Raw genomic sequence first — 23,969 nt, forward strand, 5'->3', positions numbered from 1 at the left:
CTTTTACTTTGAAAGACAGACCACTATTTCCGCTCTCTTCAACAGACTTAAGTGTAAATTTTCAGAAGAAGGACCATTTTGACTTTTGGAGTCTGGGTCATACTTTGCTTCTCTGCTTCTTGGTTCAAGAATCATCAGCGATGGCTCAGGCACCAGGTAAACCACCACCAGCCTAAATGTGTCACTTTTGGTGCTCGGTACCAGAAATGGTGCTTTAACTGAGCTTGTTCTCTCTTGACCAGACAGGAGCCCCTGGGGGAAAGGGTGAGTCTCACATTTCAAATGGTTCCAGCAGAATCTCAACATCAACGGCATCTTCTCCTCCACAATGTGATAAACAAATGTGGGTTTTACACTACTGGGCGATAACGCCTGTTTCTGCAGGAAGAAGATGAAGTACATAAAGGCTATCAAGGAGTTCAAACCCATCGACGGTTCTGTGACCAAAGCTCGGATTCTGCTCCTCGGCCCATTCGGTGTTGGGAAGTCCAGCTTTGTCAATTCTGTCTTCTCCATATTTAAAGACCGCATCAGCAATCCGGCCGGCCGCGGCAACCCGACCTCAGAGGTGAGATTTTCTGACAGAACATTACAGAATATTCAAGTTTAAACTGTTTGACCGTCAGTTAAATCAGAACTCTGCGCTCCTGCTACTTAACTGCCAGTTTCGCCCCTACTTGATAAGTGATGAGGGAGGAACCCGCCTGAATCTGGCCTTGTGTGACACCATGGGTCTGGCAGAGGAGAAAGGGGAGGGGCTTCACAGTGACGACATCGTTAGCATCATTCAAGGTCATGCGCCCGATGGTTACCAGGTAAACTTTATAGCCAACGCACGAAGGAGAAGCACTGATTCTTCAAGTTTTCCTGATTAAAAAAACAACTTCTTTGCACGCCACAGTTCAGCCCGACCTCACCGATGACCCCAGAAACAGCTGGATATGTTGCAGCTCCGACACCCAATAAGAAGATTCACTGTGTGGTCTACGTCATGGACGCCACCATGGTCTCCGACATGTCTGCAGATCTACAGAAGAAGCTGGGAAAAATACGCCAGAGAGTCACCTCACTGAGTTCGAGCAGTTTTTTTTTAGCACTTTTTAAGAAATAATATTAGCATCGTTCTTCTCCGCTGAACGATTTTGGAGTTACTTCAGATTTTGGGTGCTTGATTTTCAGAGATTCCTCAGCTGGTCCTGATGACTAAAGTGGACAAAGCCGATTCGACCGTTATCAAGAACATCAGGAAAGTTGACCAGAGTGAAATCATTCGGGAAAAGGTCAGATGTGATGAACTCCAACACCTTGATGCAGATCGGTGGTGATTCTTCAGAACCAAATGTGAATCTTCCTCTCCCTCACACAGAAAAAGCAGCTGGCCGCTCTGCTGGACGTGCCGATTTCCAGCATCTTCCCAGTGAAGAACTATGTCCCAAATGACTTGGAGCTGAACGACAACTGTGACGTCCTGCTCCTCACGGCCATCAACGAGATGCTGAGCTGCACCGATACATCCATGAACGACATCACCAGGCGACTCAGTGCCCTCTCCACTCGGTGCCCTCCCGACTCGGTGCCCTCTCCACTCAGGGCCCTCTCCACTCAGGGCCCTCCCGACTCGGTGCCCTCCCGACTCAGTGCACTCCCGACTCCGTGCCCTCCCGACTCCGTGCCCTCTCGACCTAAAGTAGAGGCATGGTGTCACATTTGAAGCCTCCTAAATTACCCTTTAAACTGAGTGTTGCCTCTCCTCTGTCTGTCATCTTTATTCATTCACCTTTGTCCCGCCCTCTCCTACTCTACTGTTTGATGCTTCAGCCTTCATGATGGGTAATAATAAAAACTCAAAGGTGTGTGAACCAACAGGGAAACTGGAGTTTATTCCTTTAACTGAGACGGTTAATGTGCAGTGAACAGCGCCGGAGTGGATCAGGCGGAGGAAGGGTCCACATCCGTGTGACAGGGTAACACAGGCTCCTGATCCGGATCCACTGATTCGGGAATCTTTTGTTTTCCTCCCAGCAACAACAATAGTGATCAGATCACAAACAGCCACTCTGATGACTCTCAAACACACGTTAGATAGTGTCCAAGTATTAATGTTGCGTTAGTGCCCATGAAAACCAGGAGATCTCTCCAACTTGGCAACAGTTTACATTGAACTGAATGTACGACTGCAACTTCAACAAGCAGCCAACAGAGACGGCGCTGAAGACGGAAAGCCCAGGGACCACCAGGGGGCCGCTGGGGGCTTCGGACAGGGCCGTGGGAGGTTCTCATGGCACAGCTGACGTTCTCCAACATCTCTGGCTTTGGCTTTGTCTCATCAGCCAACAGAAAAGGCAGCATAGTGAAGAAGAAACACACACAAACACACACCAGATCAACCAGCGTCCAAAGGCTGACTTCAGTGACAGAGGGGAGAGTCCAGTGACCCATTTGGCACCATATAAAAAACAAACAAATAATGCAAAATTATCTCTAAATTTAAAAAAATGAAGATCTGTGATACCATAACAAAGCACTTTAGATTCTTAAATATAAAAAAAACACAGCTGTTAGAACACATTTCTGTTCTAATCAGGTTAAAAAACAAAGTACTGTAAATGTAAAATAAAACCTTTAACTGGCATTTAAAGTTATTCCACACCTGAATCATTAATCGTGTAACTTTGGTCCTTCGGACTCGCCAACACACTGTGCTTACTTATGTCAACTTTGACAGAGGTGCCATTCAAATTCAAAACACCTAAAAAAAAAAAATCAGCAGAACATTTCCTTGTGTTTTTTCTTCTCTTACAGGCCTGTACAGGATTATTACAAATAATTAGTTTTACATTTATATATGAACATTGTTTGTTACTGAACTATAACCAAATGCAGTGTAGCCATTTGTGTTGTAGCCTGTTAACAGGTAGTAAACCTAAATGTGTAACAGAAGCTTTATGACGGTAATTAAAATGTTTTTTTAATCTCATGAATATATCTGCAGTAACCACCCACGACCACAAGAGGGAGCTCATCATTTCAGGACGGTGCGATTAATTCTGTTTTTTCCAGTTTGCAGCTCAGAATAAAAGCAGCAGTTAGCTTTTGATCAAATCTGAGTCACTCTATTGTAAAAATGAAGTAAAACATACGGGACTGATCCGATCCTCCGTTCTCATCTTTTCCTTTGAGTCCAAGAAGACGAGTGAGACCTCAGCTACAAAAAAAACACAGCTGTTAGAACACGTTTCTGTTCTAATCAGGCCCTATGTGCCCTAACTTTACACACACACACACACACACACACTTGCAGAGGAGCTGCTGCGAAAGACACGCTCTGATCCTGCATGCTGATGATGAAAGACAGTCAGCCAGTCTCTTGTATGAATGCCAGAGGGCGTGACCTGAGAGAGACCCACTTCTTCTTCTTCATCCTCTGCCTCTATTTTCATTACTGCGGGAATCATTTGAATATTTCCACATAGTTAATTTCCATGCCGTGTCCCTCTCTCATCTTTAATGGAGTCTTGATCTCTTTTCTGTTTAACTGGAGTTTTGCAGACACCAGCATCCAGCAGGTCTGAGGATGACGGTGGTTGCACATCTTCATGTAAATAAACACGCTGTATCAGGGCTTTAATGAAAAGATTGTCATGTGTACGTGAGATGTCCAATTCTTAAACCTTGGCTCTGTGTGCGGCAGATCAACACTGTGTTTTTACATGCATAGCCCCCAGCTTTACACCTGACCTGGCAGGAGCTCTGATCCCACCCCTTCTCTTGGTTCTTCTGTTGGATTGCAATACCTCTCGTGTGTCACTGCCAATCCGCGTGTTCTTTAAATGAAGACTTCAAGTAAACAAATGACAATTTCAAAATGTATTTAGCAAATAGAACCAATTCAAGATACAAATATACAGAGCTCTGGGCCAGTTCATAACCCTTGCAACAAGGGACAAGAATCAATTGTCAGGGCATGAAGTCTGACAACCTAACTATCCCTTGACCCAGTCTTTTATAGAAAAACATATGTAAATTATTGATGCTAATTCAGTCCAATCCAGTCCTTCTTCTTGGGTGACCTCATCTTCTTCTTCCAGCCTCCTTTGGTGTTGGTGCGGTCCTTCTTCTCCATTATCTTCCCCAGATGTCCAGGTCCGAGGTCATATTCCTGCCAAGGAACTTATCAACACCAGTAAACTATGCTGTCACATTTTACAATAGGGGTCTACCACTTTCCGTCTGACTGTCTCCTCCTGGCCCCAACTGTCCAAACAACATCCATGTCAAGGAAGGGTCAACTGACTTGCTTATGTTTATTTCTACTAAAGATTATATACTATCCCTAACTTCTAAACTAACTGTAACAGAAAACAAAAACATATAGTATACACATGCTAACAAGATATAATTCTCTTCACTTCCATTGCCCCTCCACTTCCAGCTACAGCCCCTCCACCCATGAGTGGGAGCTACAGCACAAAGCGCTTGTCTGGGTGCCACAATCACATAAGGAGTGCTCTCATGACCAAAGGAAACCTGTTGCCTACATTCCAGTGCAGTTAAGGGTGAGAATGTACCGTGTGTGTGTGTGTGTGTGATGATGATGATGATGATGGCATAAATTACAGAAGAGAGAAAAACATGCACACACGCACACACACATGCGCTGTGAGTGTGCTTGGATAATGCAGGAGGATCACACACTCTCTGTCCCAGCCTCACAGATCAAGCTGCCCAGAGCTTCCTGTAATCCCTCCTCTGTAACATTAATTATAAAAACGGCGCTTTGTGCCCCGTGGAATATCTTTAACTGGCATTTAAAGATATTCCACACCTGAATCATTAACCGTGTAACTTTGGTCCTTCGGACTTGCCAACACACTGTGCTTACTTATGTCAACTTTGACAGAGGTGCCATTCAAATTCAAAACACCTAAAAAAAAAAAAAAATCAGCAGAACATTTGCTTGTGTTTTTTCTTCTCTTACAGGCCTGTACAGGATTACCGTATTTTCCGGATTATAAGTCGCACTTTTTTTTTCAAAGTTTGTCAGGGGGTGCGACTTGTACTCCAGAGCGACTTATATGTTAAATAAATACATTATTACAGAATTTCACATGTTCGTTAGTTTCACACTGACAACCACAAGGGGGCGCTCTAGGCGTGTGTACCTGAGGAACGAGTTCCTTTAGCGACGCAGAAGAAAAAGCGGTGCTTCGTCTATGGAGTTCAACTTGATTGTTTGGTAAACTTGCTCGGATGTTCTTTATGATATAGTTATCTGATAAGTGTTAATATGTTACGTTAACAAAGCAGACACGTACTCAGTTCGTTGTGGGTCATGTAGCTGAATTTGTTACATTAGCATACCGTAACCCTATTGCTAATCCATGCTAATGGATTGCTAATTGCTTTTCAAGATGAAATGTATGTTCTTGGTCTCGAATTTTATCAAATAAATTTTCCCCCAAAATGCGACTTATAGTCCAGTGCGACTTATACATCTATTTTTCTTCTTTATTGTGCATTTTTTGGCTAGTGCGACTTAAACTCCGGAGCAACATATAGTCCAGAAAATATGGTATTACAAATAATTAGTTTTACATTGATATATGAACATTGTTTGTTACTGAACTATAATCAAATGCAGTGTAGCCATTTGTGTTGTAGCCTCTTAACAGGTAGTACAGTGATCCCTCGTTTATCGCGGGATTTGCGTTCCAAAAATAACACGCGAAAAGTGAAATCCGTGAAGCAGTGTGAGAAGAATTATTGTTGTTATTGCTATTATCGTTTCAATGCTATAGTAAGTATAGTAAGTAGATTTAGAATGTTTAATCAAAAAGAATGTGTGAGTGTTTGACTCAAGTATTGTAGCTGTTATGTTCCCAGCACTGAGAGGTATCATGTTCAAGGACACGAGGAAGTCGTAGAGATAGGAGGAGAAGGAATCATGAAGTTGTTTTGATACCAATGTTGTGTGAACCAAATAAAAGAGGAGAGCGAGCAGCAGACGGACGGAGTTGAGAGAGGAAGCTTGAACTGCTCGTCAGCTCTCCCTTGCAAGGCCACCTGTTGTCTGTGTGGTTGATCTGAGTCTAGTAAACGAACAGCGCGGGTGACCAAACATCACCCTCACAAAAATTGGTCCTTCGAGCCGGATCCCAAGACCTGGAGAGGAGCGCCGTGGGACGACCGAACGCCGAAGTCTGTGCACAGCCGGAGTCAAAAGGACGTCCGAAGTGAAAGACCTTTCATCACGAGTTGACGGAAGGCCGGTCTTCGTCCCTCCCAGGGCGACCATCTCCAGTGACGGGAGGAAGGCACTAAAACAACTCAGAGAGAAACCATAGCGACAACGGAGTGAGTATAAGACACAAAAAGCGCTACACAGAAGATACCGCGGTATTGCCTGCCTGGTCATCGGGAGAGAAGCAGAGGCAAGATACACCCGCCTCCTCGGAGGTAGAAGCCTGGTGTATACTCTCCTGATCGAGAACGATTGACTATAAGGCCACGGCAGGGGGGCTGAACTAGATATCCTGTATGGATTGAGGGTTGTTCAGTCGGGAGATCAGGCGTCTCCATTCAAATACATAAAAACTGATGAAATAAAGTGCAAACATGGGCAACCAACATTCCACAAAAGGTGCTGAATTCGAAATCCCAGCATCATGTAAACACATGGAAGACAAATATCCAGGTTCATGCTCATATGTTCAGCTGTGGATGACTAAGTTCGATTGGGATGGTAACTTAGACAAAATTAAAAGAAGTTACTATACTAACGGTACTGAAACACAGCAAGTCCTCATGTGCGTTAATGGCAAGAAATGGGGCACTGTTAGAGGAGATTGGGTCCCAGTGGATCCAGCCACTCAACAACCATGGCAGCCTGGCAGCCAAGAACTAAATGACAGACTTGACAGACTGTACGAGCGCATGCGAACTACTTTTACCAGACGAGCTGACTACAGCGCCACTACGGCCACGAGACAAAAGACTGACGAAAGTTTTGAAGACTATAGCATGAGAATGAAAGATGTGTTCCGAAAAAAATAGTGGAATTCCGTATGCGGAAGAACCAGAAGGTCCCTACCAACAGCAGTTAAAGCAAGCTATACATGGGGGATCAAAATCAGAGATAAAATCATGGGTAGAGAGACAATTAGTTGATTTCGGAACTAGTAACCTAAACCGCTATGAACAACATGCTATGCATGCTGAAAGACAATGCCAAAAAAGTAAGAACCAATCAACAGGCATGTTTTTCAATGCCAATCCTCTCCCAAGCCGAGGCCGAGGGCGTGGGCGAGGCCGAGGCGGAAGGGGAGGAGGAGGCAATTTCAGTGAAAAAGATCAGTGTCATTATTGTAAAAATTATGGACACTGGGAACGTGATTGCAAAAAAAAAAACAACGTGACCAGAGATACAATAGAGGACAGCAGCAAGGTTCTAATCCACCTCAACAATGACTAGAACCGGAAAAAGATGTCACAAAAATTAAAACAAATCAGGGCACAAAATTTGATCAATTTGAAAAAGATGACTTAGAAGATGTTTTAGACTTAGAAACCATCTTCCTGTTTGCTGAAGGCAAACCAGAAGTACAACTGACCGTGTTAGGTAATTCTTTAACATTCTTAGTAGACACGGGTGCAGGTAAATCAGTAATTAGAGATCCAATAGCCCTGGCACCAACTTCTACACAGATTTTTGTGAGATCAGCAAATGGTCTCATAACTAAAGAAAGAATGTCAGTTCCTGTAGATGTTTGTGACCCTGTAAGTGGAATCACACTTAAAGCCCCTTTCGTGATCTCCACCACATGTCCCGTAAATCTGTTAGGAAGAGATCTTATCTCTCAGCTTTAGTTGATGATTCGTACCACAGCCGAAGGAGTGTGGTCTGTAGATAGAATGGTTAATCTGTGGGTAAGAGAAGCAGATGATGTCATTCTTAGGACTAGTGAATTTTTGCAGATCATGGATCTTAGATTATGCGAAAATAACTGCCCCTTTACAAGCATTGATGTATGATAATCCCTTAGCAATGACTGATGTGTTAACTTGGACCCCTGAAGCTGAAGAAGCATTTACACACACAAAGCAGGCCCTTGTAGGTGCTGGAGTGTTAAAGCTGCCAGACTATCAGAAGCCTTTTGAGCAGGTCGTAGATTGCAAAAGTAATTTTATGACTTCAGTTTTGTTGCAAAAACACGGAGATAAGAGGCAGCCAGTGGCCTATTACTCCCACAAGCTAGATTCCGTAGCTTGTGCACTCCCACCATGCGTTAAAGCAGTGGTGGCAGCGTCTGAGGCAGTGAAAGCCTCCGCAGGAGTGGTGCTATATCATGAGCTAACTTTGCTAGTTCCACATGCAGTGTCAATACTGCTGCTACAAAGTAAGATAGCATTCCTGTCGCCCGCACGTCATCTTTCCTGCATGGCAGTGTTGCTCTCTCAGCCGAATCTGACGATTCGACGCTGTACGACCTTAAACCCAGCGACGCTGCTACCCACCGCAGAAGAGGGACACCAGCACAACTGCTTGGATGAGGTCTCCACCAAGGTCCTGCCGCGACCAGATCTCAGTGATGTCGCGTTGACTACAGGACAGACACTATTTGTGGATGGATCGTCGAGAAAGGATGACTGTGGACGCACTAGAACTGCCTATGCAGTAGTTACAGCAACTGAGGTGGTGGAGGCGAAATCACTTCCCTCCTCCTATTCTGCTCAAGCAGCAGAACTCGTCGCACTCACACGTGCCTGTGAACTAAGCAAAGGACAAGATGTTACCATTTACACAGATAGTCAATATGTTTTTTCCACGCTGTTTGTGTTTGCTCAACAATGGAATTTAAGAGGGATGAAAACGTCGACGGCAAACCGGTCATGCATGCAGAACTGTTAAAAAAGTTATTGGCAGCAGTACAGCAGCCACGTAAAATAGCTGTATGTAAATGCACTGCACACACTAAGAACACAGACGCAGTCTCACAAGGCAATGCCTTTGCTGACAGAGCCGCAAAGGCTGCAGCAAATAACAACACACTTCTTGATAATGAGGAATCATTTACCTTAGAACCTGCAGATAATGATATTCTAAAAGAAATGCAACAAAGTGCTCCAGGGAAAGAAAAGGCCACGTGGAAGAAGCGAGGAGCCAAACTGGATGACAAAGGACTGTTAACCATAGGAAACAAGCCAATCCTTCCCCGGAATATGCATAAATGGGCAGCATTAGTGAGCCATGGGCCATGCCATGTCTCAACAGGAGGGATGGTACAGATGGTTAATGAACATTATTATACTATAGGATTTCATACATACTCAAAAAATTTTTGTTCACAATGTGCTATTTGTGTAAAACACAGCCCACAGGGAGCCCTTAAGGCCCCTGCAGGCACTACACCGTTACCAAATCATCCATTTCACACAGTTTTTCTAGATTTTATTCAGCTAACACCATGTGAAGGTAAACAATATTGTCTAGTAGTGTTAGATGGATTTACTAGGTGGGTAGAAATTTTCCCCACAGCAAAAGCAGATGCACTGACAGTAGCAAACGTTTTATGTAGAGAGATCATTCCCAGGTTTGGCATCCCGAAGGTCATCTGGAGCGACAATGGAAGCCATTTTGTAAATGAGATAGTGAAAACTGTAGGAGTAACTTTGGGCATTGATTTGAAGAATCACTGCGCATACCACCCCCAGAGTGCAGGGTTGGTTGAAAGAGTCAACGGTACTATTAAGAACAGACTGAAGAAATGTATGGACGAGACAGGAAAGAACTGGATGTTTTGTCTCGACCTGGTGAAATTATGGATGCACATAACACCACACAAGAAAACAGGCATCACACCCTTTGAAGCATTATATGGGCGGCCTTATTGCCTGCCATACTTTGCAACAACAAATGAGCTAAAACATGTTGAAGAAACAATAGCAGATTATCTGAAAAAAGTGTTACTTAACCGATGTGTGAATACAGTAAATGTTCTGCCTAGTCCTGTGTCTTCCACAGATTCCACCCCCCAGGAACCCATTCAACCGGGCGACTACGTGTGGGTGAAGAAGTTTGTGCGGAAGAGGTGGAACACGCCTAGATGGGAAGGTCCTTATCAAGTACAGCTGACCACAAAGACTGCAGTTCGAGTGGACGGGAAACTGTCGTGGATACACCTTTCACATTGTAAGAAACAGAAAATTCTTCCAGGTGAAGGCGAGGGAGCAGTGGCGGACTCTCCGTAAACGGCTGACGGCCTGTATAGGTCCAGCAACGGCTGAACCCCGTCGGAACCTGTGAAGAGGATCTAAAAGGAAATGAAGTTGTTCTTCCTAATTGTGGTGAGTGCTGTGACGGCAGGACTTGTGAGTTTTGGTCTTTGGAACTTCCGACAGGAGGGAGGTAATCAGGGACAGAAAGATGCTCTGAGACAGGATGAGAGCTACGCGCGCGCTAAACGCACCGCAGTTAGCCATTTAGAACATTCATGGTTAGAACAAAATCCAGAGTCCTCACACACTTACAGTTTGAATACATGGTGGCGCTATGCTACTTTCACAGCTTGGACACAGAATCATTCAACACAGAGGTGTCCAGAAGGTTATAACTGTACATGTAACTATCCCGCTTTCGCGCCAGGAGACAAAGGTACGCAATTAGTGAATAAGGGATGGTGGTTATGTGGACACAATGCGTATGCAGACCTACCAGCAAACTGGTCAGGAGTGTGTGCTCCAGTACATCTCAAGGATCACACAGTCATAATTTATGCTGCTAATGCTAGATCTGCACCACAGTTGCGTTCCAGGAGAGATTTGAATGACGAGTTCAAACCACATGAGTCAGTGTGGGGCACAGATGTACCATGAGAGTTTAAGCATTGGTCAACCGGAAATAAAGTGATCATGACTCTCTTTCCGTGGCTAGGAATAGGAAAGAACATATTGAGATTGGAAACAGTTGATTACAGGTTGAAAGTATTTACTAATTTGACAAAAGTTGCTCTCACAGGAGTCAAGGAAGAAATGACAGCGCTAAGACTGATGACCATGCAGAATAGGATGGCCTTAGATCTCATAACGGCCCCCCAGGGAGGAGTGTGTGCAATGGTAGGAGATTACTGTTGTACGTTCATCCCAGAGAATGATGCGGACGGTCACCTGATAGATAGCGCATTGAAAAATTTAACTAAACTACAGAGAGCTATGATTGACGATGGTAGTCCCCCACCAGACTGGCTTACAGGGATGTTGTCAAGGTGGAGGGAACTGTTGTTCAAGATAGGAATGATGATAGGGATAGTGCTGCTAGTATTAGCCATACTAGCTTGCTGTGTAGTACCTCTTGTTCGGGGTTGCATTGGCCGGCTCGTGGGATCAGCTGTTACTAGTACTTTGCTGCAGGTGGAAGAACAATCTCTACTGGACAACGATGAAGAGGAATCAGAAGAAGAATGGACAAATGTGATGCAAGATGTAAATGAAATGTTTAAGATGTCTTAAGCTGTACACATGTTGAACTCTGAGTGTAAGAAATGTGTTTCTAGGAAAATGACGTAATGCATTTAAATTTCATGAAATGAAATGATGTAATACTGACAATGAGAATCTAGACGCATTTAACGATAAACAGGAGGGAAATGTGAGAAGAATTATTGTTGTTATTGCTATTATCGTTTCAATGCTATAGTAAGTATAGTAAGTAGATTTAGAATGTTTAATCAAAAAGAATGTGTGAGTGTTTGACTCAAGTATTGTAGCTGTTATGTTCCCAGCACTGAGAGGTATCATGTTCAAGGACACGAGGAAGTCGTAGAGATAGGAGGAGAAGGAATCATGAAGTTGTTTTGATACCAATGTTGTGTGAACCAAATAAAAGAGGAGAGCGAGCAGCAGACGGACGGAGTTGAGAGAGGAAGCTTGAACTGCTCGTCAGCTCTCCCTTGCAAGGCCACCTGTTGTCTGTGTGGTTGATCTGAGTCTAGTAAACGAACAGCGCGGGTGACCAAACATCACCCTCACAGCAGTCATCTTTATTTTTTTTTTATTATTTTACAATGCAATACTGAACTATAGAATGAAACCAAAAATCAAAACCTGTTTTAAAGCCCAAAATTTGTTTAAAACAATAATTTTAATCTAGTAATACAAGGTTGGAAACATTGTCACTCGTGTATTTCACGGTCCCAGCTGTGCCTCTTCGTCCTGACTCCGCTCCGCTGTAGCGTCTGTTTCTACTGAAGGCGCAGGAGTCTTTCTCCGAGAGAAGAACATTGTTATGGGTAGTTGTTGGCGCTCTTTCTTTTTCTGAACAAGAAGATTTTTATAAACGGATATGCCACCTTCGATTATATTTGAGAACTGCAATGAACGAAGATGTCACCAACGTCTACAAGAGCCGCGTGGTTCAAGCCGCGGTCAGTCCAAACAGAGCCGACGTGTTTTTGCTGGTTGTCCACACATGTGACGCTCACGTTTGTCGTGCACAGATCAATCGAGCTGCTGCTCTGCTGGGCATGTCCACCTCCTACATCGTCCCAGTCAAGAACTACTCTTCAGAGCTGGACGTGGACGACAACACGGACGTGCTTCTGCTGAACGCCGTGGACCACATCCTGCAGTACGCCGACCTGTACTTCCTCGACAATTCACCGCCACCTGACTGCGAGACGCCATAAATAACACTGGGGAATGAAGAGAATTAGTTTATATTGTTAGCATCTTTTATCTTATTAGCATGTGTTATACTATATGTTTTTGTTTTCTGTTACAGTTAGTTTAGAAGTTAGGAATACTATATAATCTTTAGTAGGAATACACATAAGCAAGTCAGTTGACCCTTCTTTGACATGAATACTGCTTAGACAGTTGGAGTCAGGCAGACAGGAAATGGTAGACCCTCATCGTAAAATATGACAGCATAATTTCCTGGTGATTGATAAGTTCCTGGACAGGAATAAGACCTCTGACCTGGCCTGAGAAGACAATGGAGAAGGACTGCACCAACACCAAATGAGGCAGGAAGAAGAAGATGAAGTCACCCAAGAAGAAGGACTGGATTGGACTGAATTAGCATCAATAATTACATATGTCTTTCTATATAAACTGGGCCAAGGGATAGTTAGGTTGTCAGACTTCATGCCCTGACAATTGACTTTGTTGTTGGTAGGGTTATGAACTGGCCTAGAGCTCTGTAATATTTGTATCTTGAATTGATTCTGTTTGCTAAATACATTTTGAAATTGACATTTGTTTACTTGAAGTCTTCATTTAAAGAACACGTGGATTGGCAGTGACACACGAGAGGTATTGCAATCCAACAATTTGGTGACCCCGACGTGATGAAGACAAAAAAGTAATCTGAGGCAAAGAATTCAACAACGGTCACTTCGGAGGACAACTGACGACAAAGGGATCCCTAATAAAAGGTAAGCAGACACCTGTTTAATCAAAAGTTCTGCACATTGGCAATTTCCAAAAAATTTGTCGTCATTGTCAATTGAAGTGTCCTAGTTATGAATTCCAGATACAAATATAGAAAATATTGAAATGACTGCAGGAATTACGGTTCGAGTCCGTTAGTAATTACGGTTCGAGTCCGTAAATAAGTACGGTTCGAGTCCGTTAGTAAGTACGGTTAGAGTAAACCGGAACTAGTACAGTGCTGTATTGCATATACACAGCACTGTATATGAAAAAGATTTGGGTTGGGACTCGGAGCGCAGTTGACGGGACGGACACTCCCGACGCCCGAGATTTGTGTTTTTGTGTGGGTTGGAAAAGTGCCAGAGTGAACGTGAATTAAAAGGCTCTTTGTCCTTGGGAATTAACCCCCAGAGTGGAACCGGATCAAAGACGTTTGATCTAGAAGCTTGTTTCACTGAGGCATTGAGTTGACCGTTGGAGTCATTCACATTCAATCTCACTTGGGAGCATAGTTAAAGATGAAACTAGAATGTGGTAAATCGTGCTGGGATAAGGGAGAATGTTCTCCCTATCTCCGGTCTGTGGAAGAACAGTGGAAGTGGACTCTTGATCAGGTGGTGAGTGGCATGAAAGAACGGGACAGGGAAAGAGAATTGGATGCAATAAAAAAGTTGTGGAAGGAAGCTCAGAAGCAGAAGATACTTCCCCCTCCAGAGGTGAAGGTTAATTTAGCTGAAGCATTGTGTAAGTGGGAGTCAGAAATTCACACTATATTACAGGATCATCTTGATAATCCAAAATTAGGTTTTATAGCAGGAGAATCGTGGCAAAAACAGGGTAAGGAGTTAGAAGATAAGCGTCGAAGGATAGATGGGGCTGTGGCAGGTGCAGCAGTGCACTATTGCAGATCTAGGGGGGTCACACGAGTGCCCAATGTAGAGAAGCCTTCATTAGAAGATCCAAACCAGATATTGACACTTAACACCACTTTACCCATCATTACCTACTACCACTTCCCCACCCCCATATCAATTGTCAGTTTTGACTATTAACAGTGGTCAGTTAGATGTGGACAGAGATGAAGAACTGCAGGAGTTACGTGAGACAGTGGGTGAACTTCGGAGACAGGTTAGAAGGATCAAACAGGGACAGGAAGAGGTTGAAGATAACTTAGGAAAAATTGAATTTAGAGAAGAAGCTCAGGTGGTTCGCCCTAAAATCTCCCAACAAACTATATTTAAAAAACAGGACAGTCAAAAATCTGCATTAAATGTCTTTAAAACACTTAACAATCAAACAAAACAAGTGAAAAGAGCTGATCCCTCAGGAGGATTTGCCAGGGCTGAGCACAGGGAGGAGAAGGCAAGATTGATTTATGGCAGTGATAAAGAGGAGAGCGAGAATAAGACAGATACCTTCAAAATTCCGGCTACATTTATTGGAGAATTGGAGCTTCAGGACCCTGTTGAAGCTCAGACAGAATTATATGAATTAGAATCAAGGGAAGAGAGTGAGTGTGAGTATAGAGGTGTACCGTTGACAGGGACCATAAATAATGAGGAGGTGGGTCAAACGGGAATACACACGAGGAGTAAGGGGTCCGTTTTAGGAATGCTGCAGTTCCAGGCCCCTCTGATACAGAAAAGAGGAGGACAGGTACCAGGATATGTTCCATTTGCTATTATAGACATTAATTGTTTGGTGGATAAGATGCCCCCACCCGCAGAGGGAGGCGGCAAGTGGATGTCTACCCTTTTTAGTTTAACACAGAGCATGCAGCTAACGATGGGAGACTTTAGAGGAATTTTAGGGAGACAGGTGTCTCTCTGGGATTTGGATAAAGTTGAGGTAGCAGCAGGCATTAAAGGCAGACCTAATGCTGTACGTTTTGGCCCTTGTGTAACCAGGGTTGCTGAAGCTATGAGACAGATATTTCCAGTATCTCCAGGACCAATGCAGAACTTAAGATTTAAGTGGGAGGAAAGTGAGTCGGCACATGGATTCCTTGCAAGGTGTAAAGAGGAATGGATGTGTGCCACAGGGTGCCATCCTGGTTCTAAACAAGAGGGAAAGAAAGAGGGGGTGATGACAGCGCAGGAACAGCTCCTAAAAATGCAGTTAGATGAAGCACGGAAAAAGCTTAATGATAAACACAAGGAAGAGAAACAGATGGTTCAGCAGTTTCCTCGGCAGGTGCAGCCAGATCAGTTAGGTCCGCAACAAGATTTTGCTCCGATAAACCCGTATTGTCCAAGGGGAGGCATGTGTGGGAGACGCGGCGGGCAGGGATACGGCTTGATAGGCGGGTACTTAGGCCGAGATCAGTGTCACGCCTGCAAAGGGTATGGTCATTGGCAAAGGGACTGTCCATATCGCAACTACCCGGAGGTACCAGGCAGTGTTCCATCATCTCATGTAATTTATCACCGGAGCTGACTTGATCTGACACCATCGAGCTTGTGGGGTTCTCAGGAAGCCCGGAGAGACTGCCATTTTCGGTGCCATTAGTGACTCGTGTTGCCAGACAGACTGTGTTGCACCCTTTTTTGATTTCACCACATTGCCATATCAACCTGTTGGGACGAGATCTCCTTGTGAGGACAGGAGCAGCTATTCTGTGTGGAGATAAAGGTCTTTTGGTGCAATTTCCTAATGGAATGAAACTGAACTGCTGTATTTCACACCAAGGTGTGAAGGGACAAATGCTGACGAGTCCGACACCCTCTCCAGAACAGGGGGTGTGGGCGGATATTTATGGGGGAAACCTGAGACCTCACTTGGTGTCGGTGTTGTGGCATTGTTTCAGAGCTGGAGGTCCTGGTTGTCGATGCTAGGTCCCTTTGCCCCGCCAGTTGATCCCTATCATGTCACCCTATTTTACGACCGTGAGAACAATGAGGTGTATCGGGATGAGTTTAGAGAAAAGTTACAGGGAAATTTCTGGATGATTACATCACCGTGTTTGTGTGTTGGGCCTGAAGGTGTGGCTGCACAGGTCGACTTTGCTGAACAGAATGAGTGGTATGAGAGACTGTAAAGGAAATGTTGTCATTTCTGGGTCTTGCGAGCTATAGTAGACATTTTATTCCTGCATATTCAGAAAAGACTACGCTCCTACGTGCAATGGTGAATGAACAGGGAATGCGTGATTTGGCAGCCCGGCTAACATGGACAACTGAGGGAGAGAAAGCGTTCATTGCTCTTAAACAGGCACTCACGACATCTGCATGTTTTGCCATTCCGGAATATAAAGATACTTTCTTTTTGGATGTTTCTGAAGGAGAACATACAGTAAATGGTGTTCTCTTTCAGAAAAAAGGGTGTGAAAGGAAAGTATTAATGTATGCAAGGATAATACTGGACGCCATTGAAAACAGGCAGCCACCGTGTGTAAGGCATGTAGCAGGGGTAGCAAAACTTTTACAAAAAACAGCACATTTAGTGATGGGTTACGCTCTGACAGTTCTTACAACACATAGTGTGGTATCACTGGTCAGCTCAGCAGCATTCACCATGACCTCACTTAGACAGACCAGGATGGACAAGATTTTAACGGCACCACACATAACGTACACACATGAAGGGATCAATATGGCAGATGGTATGGGAGAGGGTGAACCACACAGATGTGAAGAGAAAGTGAAGAAAGATGAAAAAATCAGAGTAGATCTTAAGACGGAGCCGTTAAAGGATCCAGATGAAATACTAATCACAGATGGCTGTTGTTTCAGACACCCACAGGAGGGGCTGAAAGCTGCCCATGCAATAGTTAGAAAATCGGAAGAAGATTTTGAGGAAGTGGAAACAGGAAACCTAACGTCAGCACAACTTGCAGAATTGAAGGCAGTTATTAGAGCATTAGAAATATCAAAGGGAAAGAGAGTGACCATCTATACAGATTCAGCATATGTCGTGGGAATACACTTAGAACTTTGTCAATGGTTGCGGGCAGGTTTTATCACAGCATCAGGCTCTCCTATAAAACATGAGGCAGAGATGAGGCAACTGACACAGGCACTCATGGAACCAGCAGAGGTCGCAATCGTAAAATGCAAAGGTCAGCAAGGAGAACTCTCTGGAGGGAAGAGGTAATGAGGCTGCAGATCAGGCAGCGAAGAAGGCTGCAGGTTATAAACTAAGTTACAATTTGTTGTTGTTAGAGAAAACGGTTCACAAAATTCTTCCAAGATACGACAGGGAAAGACTTAGTTGTGATCAAGAAGAAGCTTCTCCACATGAAAAAACTATTTGGAAGGAAAAGGGGGGCTGTGAAAGTTGAAGGAATTTGGCGGGTCCCAGACGGCAGACCTGTTCTCCCGCCCGGTCTGGTAGATGCCGTTCTGGAAGAGGCCCACGGCCTGACACACTGCGGGAAACCACGAATGATGCAGAGAAGGTTCAATATGCACACGATTTAATGTAAAATCAACAATTCCCCAACGAATTAGTTCTGATAATGGAACTCATTTTAAAAATAAAGATTTACAAGAAGTAGAGAAGGCGTTAGGCGAAGGTAGAAAGAATGTATCAAACACTGAAGAGCAAAATTGGCAAGATATGTGCTCACAGTGGAATGAAATGGAACCATTTTGGGATTGTGGAGTATTGATAGTCCTGACCTACTGGGAGCTGCACACACCTCTCACCACACCGTCTCAGCCGTGACTGCACCAACAAGTTGCCCCGCAGGTGGAGACGAGTCCACTCGTAATCAGACGCTTCAGCTCTGAATACTGACTCAGTGGTGTTGCAACGCTTTTCTAGCACCTTGGCACGTTGGTGTGAGATGTGCTCGTGAATAAAACCGATTCAAAAATCGTCCTCGATTGTCCTTCATCTCGAGAACGTCGCTGCACTCAGAATCGTTCATTTGGATCATTTAAAGATGCCGTCAGACAGGCCCCCTGCTGGGGACACACTCTCAAGGAGGCTTGAACCCAGTCAGGACTTTACTATCATACTATTACTACTACTAATATAACAACAACAATCAAAACAACAATAATGACAATAATTAGATTATTATTATTAATTAATGTTCACTTTTAAGGAAGTTTTAGTCTGATAAAACCAAGTTATCAGTAAACGGTCATTTTCTCTGCTCGGTGAACTTTTTTAAGTGTGGAGACTCCTGAAATGAAATTTTACTCACTGATTAGGGCGTGACTACCCTGTAAACGAAACTGATGTTTCCTGGAATAACTCCTCCAAATATTGGTTACACCTTTCACAATAAAAGCATCAACATTCTGTCATTTGTAAACTGGAACAGGAGGCGACAACTGCAGCTCAAGACAATGGTCGAATTTTGAGCAATCAAATTATAAACTGCGATTATAATTAAAACTAAAAAGAAAATGACAGTTTGAAACACAAGCGTGCAGCTGGCTCTTTGCTGTACTTTTACTTTGAAAGACTGACCACTATTTCCGCTCTCTTCAATAGACTTAAGTGTAAATTTTCAGGAGAAGGTCCATTTTGACTTTTGGAGTCTGGGTCATACTTTGCTTCTCTGCTTCTTGGTTCAAGAATCATCAGCGATGGCTCAGGCACCAGGTAAACCACCACCAGCCTAAATGTGTCACTTTTGGTGCTCGGTACCAGAAATGGTGCTTTAACTGAGCTGTTCTCTCTTGACCAGACAAAGGGCCCTGGAGGACAGTGGTCTGGGGGAGAGTGTGAGTCTCTCATTTCAAATGGTTCCAGCAGAATCTCAACATCAACGGCATCTTCTCCTCCACAATGTGATAAACAAATGTGGGTTTTACACGACTGGGCGATAACGCTTGTTTCTGCAGGCAGAGGAGGAGGTACATAAAGGCTATCAAGGAGTTCAAACCCATCGACAGTTCTGTGACCAAAGCTCGGATTCTGCTCCTCGGCCCATTCGGTGTCGGGAAGTCCAGCTTTGTCAATTCTGTCTTCTCCATATTTAGAGACCGCATCGGCAATCGGGCCGACGGCAGCAACCCGACCTCAGAGGTGAGATTTTCTGACAGAACATTACAGAATATTTAAATTTAACCTGTTTGACCGTCAGTTAAATCAGAACTCTGCGCTCCTCCTCCTTAACTGCCAGTTTCGCCCCTACTTGATAAGAGGTGTTGAGGGAGGAACCTTCCTGAATCTGGCCTTGTGTGACGCCATGGGTCTGGCAGAGGAGAAGGGGGCGGGGCTTCACAGTGACGACATCGTCAGCATCATTCAAGGTCATGTGCCCGATGGTTACCAGGTAAACTTTATAGCCAACGCACGAAGGAGAAGCACTGATTCTTCAAGTTTTCCTGATTAAAAAAACTTGGCAACAGTTTACATTGAACTGAATGTACGACTGCAACTTCAACAAGCAGCCAACAGAGACGGCGCTGAAGACGGAAAGCCCGGGGACCACCAGGGGGCCGCTGGGAGCTTCGGACAGGGCCGTGGGAGGTTCTCATGGCACAGCTGACGTTCTCCAACATCTCTGGCTTTGGCTTTGTCTCATCAGCCAACAGAAAAGGCAGCATAGTGAAGAAGAAACACACACAAACACACACCAGCTCAACCAGCGTCCAAAGGCTGACTTCACTGACAGAGGGGAGAGTCCAGTGACCCATTTGGCACCATATAAAAAACAAACAAATAATGCAAAATTATCTCTAAATTTAAAAAAATGAAGATCTGTGATACCATAACAAAGCACTTTAGATTCTTAAATATAAAAAAAAACACAGCTGTTAGAACACGTTTCTGTTCTAATCAGGCCCTATGTGCCCTAACTTTATACACACACACACACACACACACACACACTTGCAGAGGAGCTGCTGCGAAAGACACGCTCTGATCCTGCATGCTGATGATGAAAGACAGTCAGCCAGTCTCTTGTATGAATGCCAGAGGGCGAGACCTGAGAGAGACCCACTTCTTCTTCTTCATCCTCTGCCTCTATTTTCATTACTGCGGGAATCATTTGAATATTTCCACATAGTTAATTTCCATGCCGTGTCCCTCTCTCATCTTTAATGGAGTCTTGATCTCTTTTCTGTTTAACTGGAGTTTTGCAGACGCCAGCATCCAGCAGGTCTGAGGATGACGGTGGTTGCACATCTTCATGTAAATAAACACGCTGTATCAGGGCTTTAATGAAAAGATTGTCATGTGTACGTGAGATGTCCAATTCTTAAACCTTAGCTCTGTGTGCGGCAGATCAACACTGTGTTTTTACATGCATAGCCCCCAGCTTTACACCTGACCTGGCAGGAGCTCTGATCCCACCCCTTCTCTTGGTTCTTCTGTTGGATTGCAATACCTCTCGTGTGTCACTGCCAATCCGCGTGTTCTTTAAATGAAGACTTCAAGTAAACAAATGACAATTTCAAAATGTATTTAGCAAATAGAACCAATTCAAGATACAAATATACAGAGCTCTGGGCCAGTTCATAACCCTTGCAACAAGGGACAAGAATCAATTGTCAGGGCATGAAGTCTGACAACCTAACTATCCCTTGACCCAGTCTTTTATAGAAAAACATATGTAAATTATTGATGCTAATTCAGTCCAATCCAGTCCTTCTTCTTGGGTGACCTCATCTTCTTCTTCCAGCCTCCTTTGGTGTTGGTGCGGTCCTTCTTCTCCATTATCTTCCCCAGATGTCCAGGTCCGAGGTCATATTCCTGCCAAGGAACTTATCAACACCAGTAAACTATGCTGTCACATTTTACAATAGGGGTCTACCACTTTCCGTCTGACTGTCTCCTCCTGGCCCCAACCGTCCAAACAACATTCATGTCAAGGAAGGGTCAACTGACTTGCTTATGTTTATTTCTACTAAAGATTATATACTATCCCTAACTTCTAAACTAACTGTAACAGAAAACAAAAACATATAGTATACACATGCTAACAAGATATAATAATTCTCGCTTCCTGTAATCCCTCCTCTGTAACATTAATTATAAAAACGGCGCTTTGTGCCCTGTGGACCGACCGTGACTTTCCCAGGACAATTAAAGTTACTCAGGAGGAGAAGGTGAATTGGGGGGAAGAGGTAAATGGGATCAGGGCATTTGAATAGAAATGCATGTTAGGACACTGAAAATAAGGCAGCGGGTAAAATCAGAGGGAGTGTTTGGGGATGAGCATTCGGGATGTCTGACTCCAGTCAGAGCGTAGCTAACTCACGTACAATGAAATTTTCTGTTGCTCAGTTTGGGAAACTTAACACACAATTCCGAAATTGTGGGCATCTACAAGAGGTTCCCTTGTAGTTTAGGTAACTGCCACGTCTAAGTCCCACCAGTCTCTGACCTTTAACAGCACACTAAAGCCTATCGGACATATATTTTACTTGTCGTGCGGACTTCTGATAAATGACAGAAAATCCACGGAACTGCAAGACTGTGTTTACAGAACATTACTCACCAAACTGTATCCCTGCCCTTTGTCTTCTCCTCGAGCCCTGGCCTGCCAGGCCAGGTGTAAAGCTGGGGGCTATGCATGTAAAAACACAGTGTTGATCTGCAGCACACAGAGCCAAGTACTGTAAATGTAAAATAAAACCTTTAACTGACATTTAAAGATATTCCACACCTGAATCATTAACCGTGTAACTTTGGTCCTTCGGACTCGCCAACACACTGTGCTTACTTATGTCAACTTTGACAGAGGTGCCATTCAAATTCAAAACACCTAAAAAAAAAAAAAATCAGCAGAACATTTGCTTGTGTTTTTTCTTCTCTTACAGGCCTGTACAGGATTACCGTATTTTCCGGACTATAGGTCGCACTTTTTTTCATAGTTTGTCAGGGGGTGCGACTTGTACTCCAGAGCGACTTACAGTGATCCCTCGTTTATCGCGGGAGTTGCGTTCCAAAAATAACACCCGAAAAGTGAAATCCGTGAAGTAGTCAGCTTTATTTTTTTAAATTATTTTACAATGCAATACTGAACTATAGAATGAAACCAAAAATCAAAACCTGTTTTAAAGCCCAAAATTTGTTTAAAACAATAATTTTAATCTAGTAATACAAGGTTGGAAACATTGTCACTCGCGTATTTCAGTCCCAGCTGTGCCTCTGCGTCCTGACTCCGCTCCGCTGGAGCGTCTGTTTCTACTGAAGGCGCAGGAGTCTTTCTCCGAGAGAAGAACATTGTTATGGGTAGTTGTTGGCGCTCTTTCTTTTTCTGAGCAAGAAGATTTTTATAAACGGATATGCCACCTTCGATTATATTTGAGAACTGCAATGAACGACTCGCAAAAAAAAATCTGTGAAGCAGCGAAGCCGTGAAAGATGAAACGCGATATAGCGAGGGATCACTGTATATGTTAAATAAATACAATATTACAGAATTTCACTTGTTCGTTAGTTTCACACTGACAACCACAAGGGGGCGCTCGAGGCATGTGTACCTGAGGAACGAGTTCCTTTAGCGACGCAGAAGAAAAAGCGGTGCTTCGTCTATGGAGTTCGACTTGATTGTTTGGTAAACTTGCTCGGATGTTCTTTATGCTATAGTTATCTGAATAAGTGTTAATATGTTACGTTAACAAAGCAGACACGTACTCAGTTCGTTGTGGGTCATGTAGCTGAATTTGTTACATTAGCATACCGTAACCCTATTGCTAATCCATGCTAATGGATTGCTAATTGCTTTTCAAGATGAAATGTATGTTCTTGGTCTCAGATTTTATCAAATAAATTTCCCCCCAAAATGCGACTTATAGTCCAGTGCGACTTATATATATTTCTTCTTTTGATGCATTTTTTGGCTAGTGCGACTTAAACTCCGGAGCAACATATAGTCCAGAAAATACGGTATTACAAATTATTAGTTTTACATTGATATATGAACATTGTTTGTTACTGAACTATAACCAAATGCAGTGTAGCCATTTGTGTTGTAGCCTCTTAACAGGTGGTAAACAAATGTGTCACAGAAGCTTTATGACTGTCATTAAAATGTTTTTTTAATCTCACAAATAAATCTGCAGTAACCACCGACGACCAGAAGGGGGAGTTCATCATTCAGGATTGTGCGATTAACTCCGATTTTTCCAGTTTGCAGCTCAGAATAAAACCAGCAGTGTCCAGCCAACGGTGCTCATTTTCCAGCACCTCTCACACCTGTGTGACCATGTGGTCCTGCTAGGAGTCCATCAGGTGGCTCTGCTGACGCACATTGACCTGGTTTGTCCAGAAACTGCCCAAGATGTCACCAACGTCTACAAGAGCCGCGTGGTTCAAGCCGCGGTCAGTCCAAACAGACCCGACGTGTTTTTGCTGGTTGTCCACACGTGTGACGCTCACGTTTGTCATGCACAGATCAATCGAGCTGCTGCTCTGCTGGGCATGTCCACCTCCTACATCGTCCCAGTCAAGAACTACTCTTCAGAGCTGGACGTGGACCACAACACGGACGTGCTTCTGCTGAACGCCGTGGACCACATCCTGCAGTACGCCGACCTGTACTTCCTCGACAATTCACCGCCACCTGACTGCGAGACGCCATAAATAACACTGGGGAACCATTTTGGGATTGTGGAGTATTGATAGTCCTG

The 23,969-nt window shown here is 43.9% G+C and overlaps 3 protein-coding genes across 5 annotated transcripts in view; 2 read left to right on the forward strand and 1 right to left on the reverse strand.

Annotated features, from left to right (window-relative positions):
• Positions 1 to 1,871, forward strand: LOC101063261 (interferon-induced protein 44-like). Of its 3 annotated transcripts, none has more exons than XM_029827688.1 (8): positions 1 to 156; positions 243 to 264; positions 385 to 568; positions 666 to 815; positions 902 to 1,073; positions 1,180 to 1,280; positions 1,367 to 1,634; positions 1,683 to 1,871. In XM_029827688.1, the coding sequence occupies exons 1-8, from the start codon at positions 141 to 143 to the stop codon at positions 1,709 to 1,711; spliced, it is 942 nt and encodes a 313-aa protein (XP_029683548.1). In that variant the 5' UTR covers positions 1 to 140; the 3' UTR covers positions 1,712 to 1,871. The 3 variants fall into 3 exon arrangements, with proteins under 3 accessions (XP_029683548.1, XP_029683549.1, XP_029683547.1); XM_029827689.1 differs by having other exon boundaries at positions 1,367 to 1,630; positions 1,679 to 1,871; XM_029827687.1 differs by having other exon boundaries at positions 3 to 156; positions 1,367 to 1,871.
• LOC105419117 (rab GTPase-activating protein 1-like) overlaps positions 1,853 to 23,969 on the reverse strand; it is a 26,694-nt gene continuing 4,577 nt past the window's right edge. Inside the window, exon 3 of the transcript XR_003886189.1 lies at positions 1,853 to 3,200. The gene's annotated coding sequence lies outside the window, so the exon portion shown is untranslated. The remainder of the gene's footprint in view (positions 3,201 to 23,969) is intronic.
• Positions 18,874 to 23,969, forward strand: part of LOC101077665 (uncharacterized) — a 7,681-nt gene continuing 2,585 nt past the window's right edge. The window contains exons 1-6 of the mRNA XM_003974348.3: positions 18,874 to 18,984; positions 19,070 to 19,106; positions 19,227 to 19,410; positions 19,508 to 19,660; positions 23,470 to 23,661; positions 23,734 to 23,876. Of these exons, the coding sequence (XP_003974397.2) occupies positions 18,969 to 18,984; positions 19,070 to 19,106; positions 19,227 to 19,410; positions 19,508 to 19,660; positions 23,470 to 23,661; positions 23,734 to 23,876 (725 nt within the window). The 5' untranslated portion in view covers positions 18,874 to 18,968. The remainder of the gene's footprint in view (positions 18,985 to 19,069; positions 19,107 to 19,226; positions 19,411 to 19,507; positions 19,661 to 23,469; positions 23,662 to 23,733; positions 23,877 to 23,969) is intronic.

This window comes from Takifugu rubripes, chromosome 20 (genome assembly GCF_901000725.2).
Source record: "Takifugu rubripes chromosome 20, fTakRub1.2, whole genome shotgun sequence".
NCBI classification, from domain to species: domain Eukaryota; kingdom Metazoa; phylum Chordata; class Actinopteri; order Tetraodontiformes; family Tetraodontidae; genus Takifugu; species Takifugu rubripes.

Coding starts and splice junctions, on each gene's coding strand:
- LOC101063261 (XM_029827687.1), top strand. Junction 265..384: donor AGGAGCCCCTGGGGGAAAGG/GTGAGTCTCACA, acceptor CTGTTTCTGCAG/GAAGAAGATGAAGTACATAA. Junction 1,281..1,366: donor GTGAAATCATTCGGGAAAAG/GTCAGATGTGAT, acceptor TCCCTCACACAG/AAAAAGCAGCTGGCCGCTCT.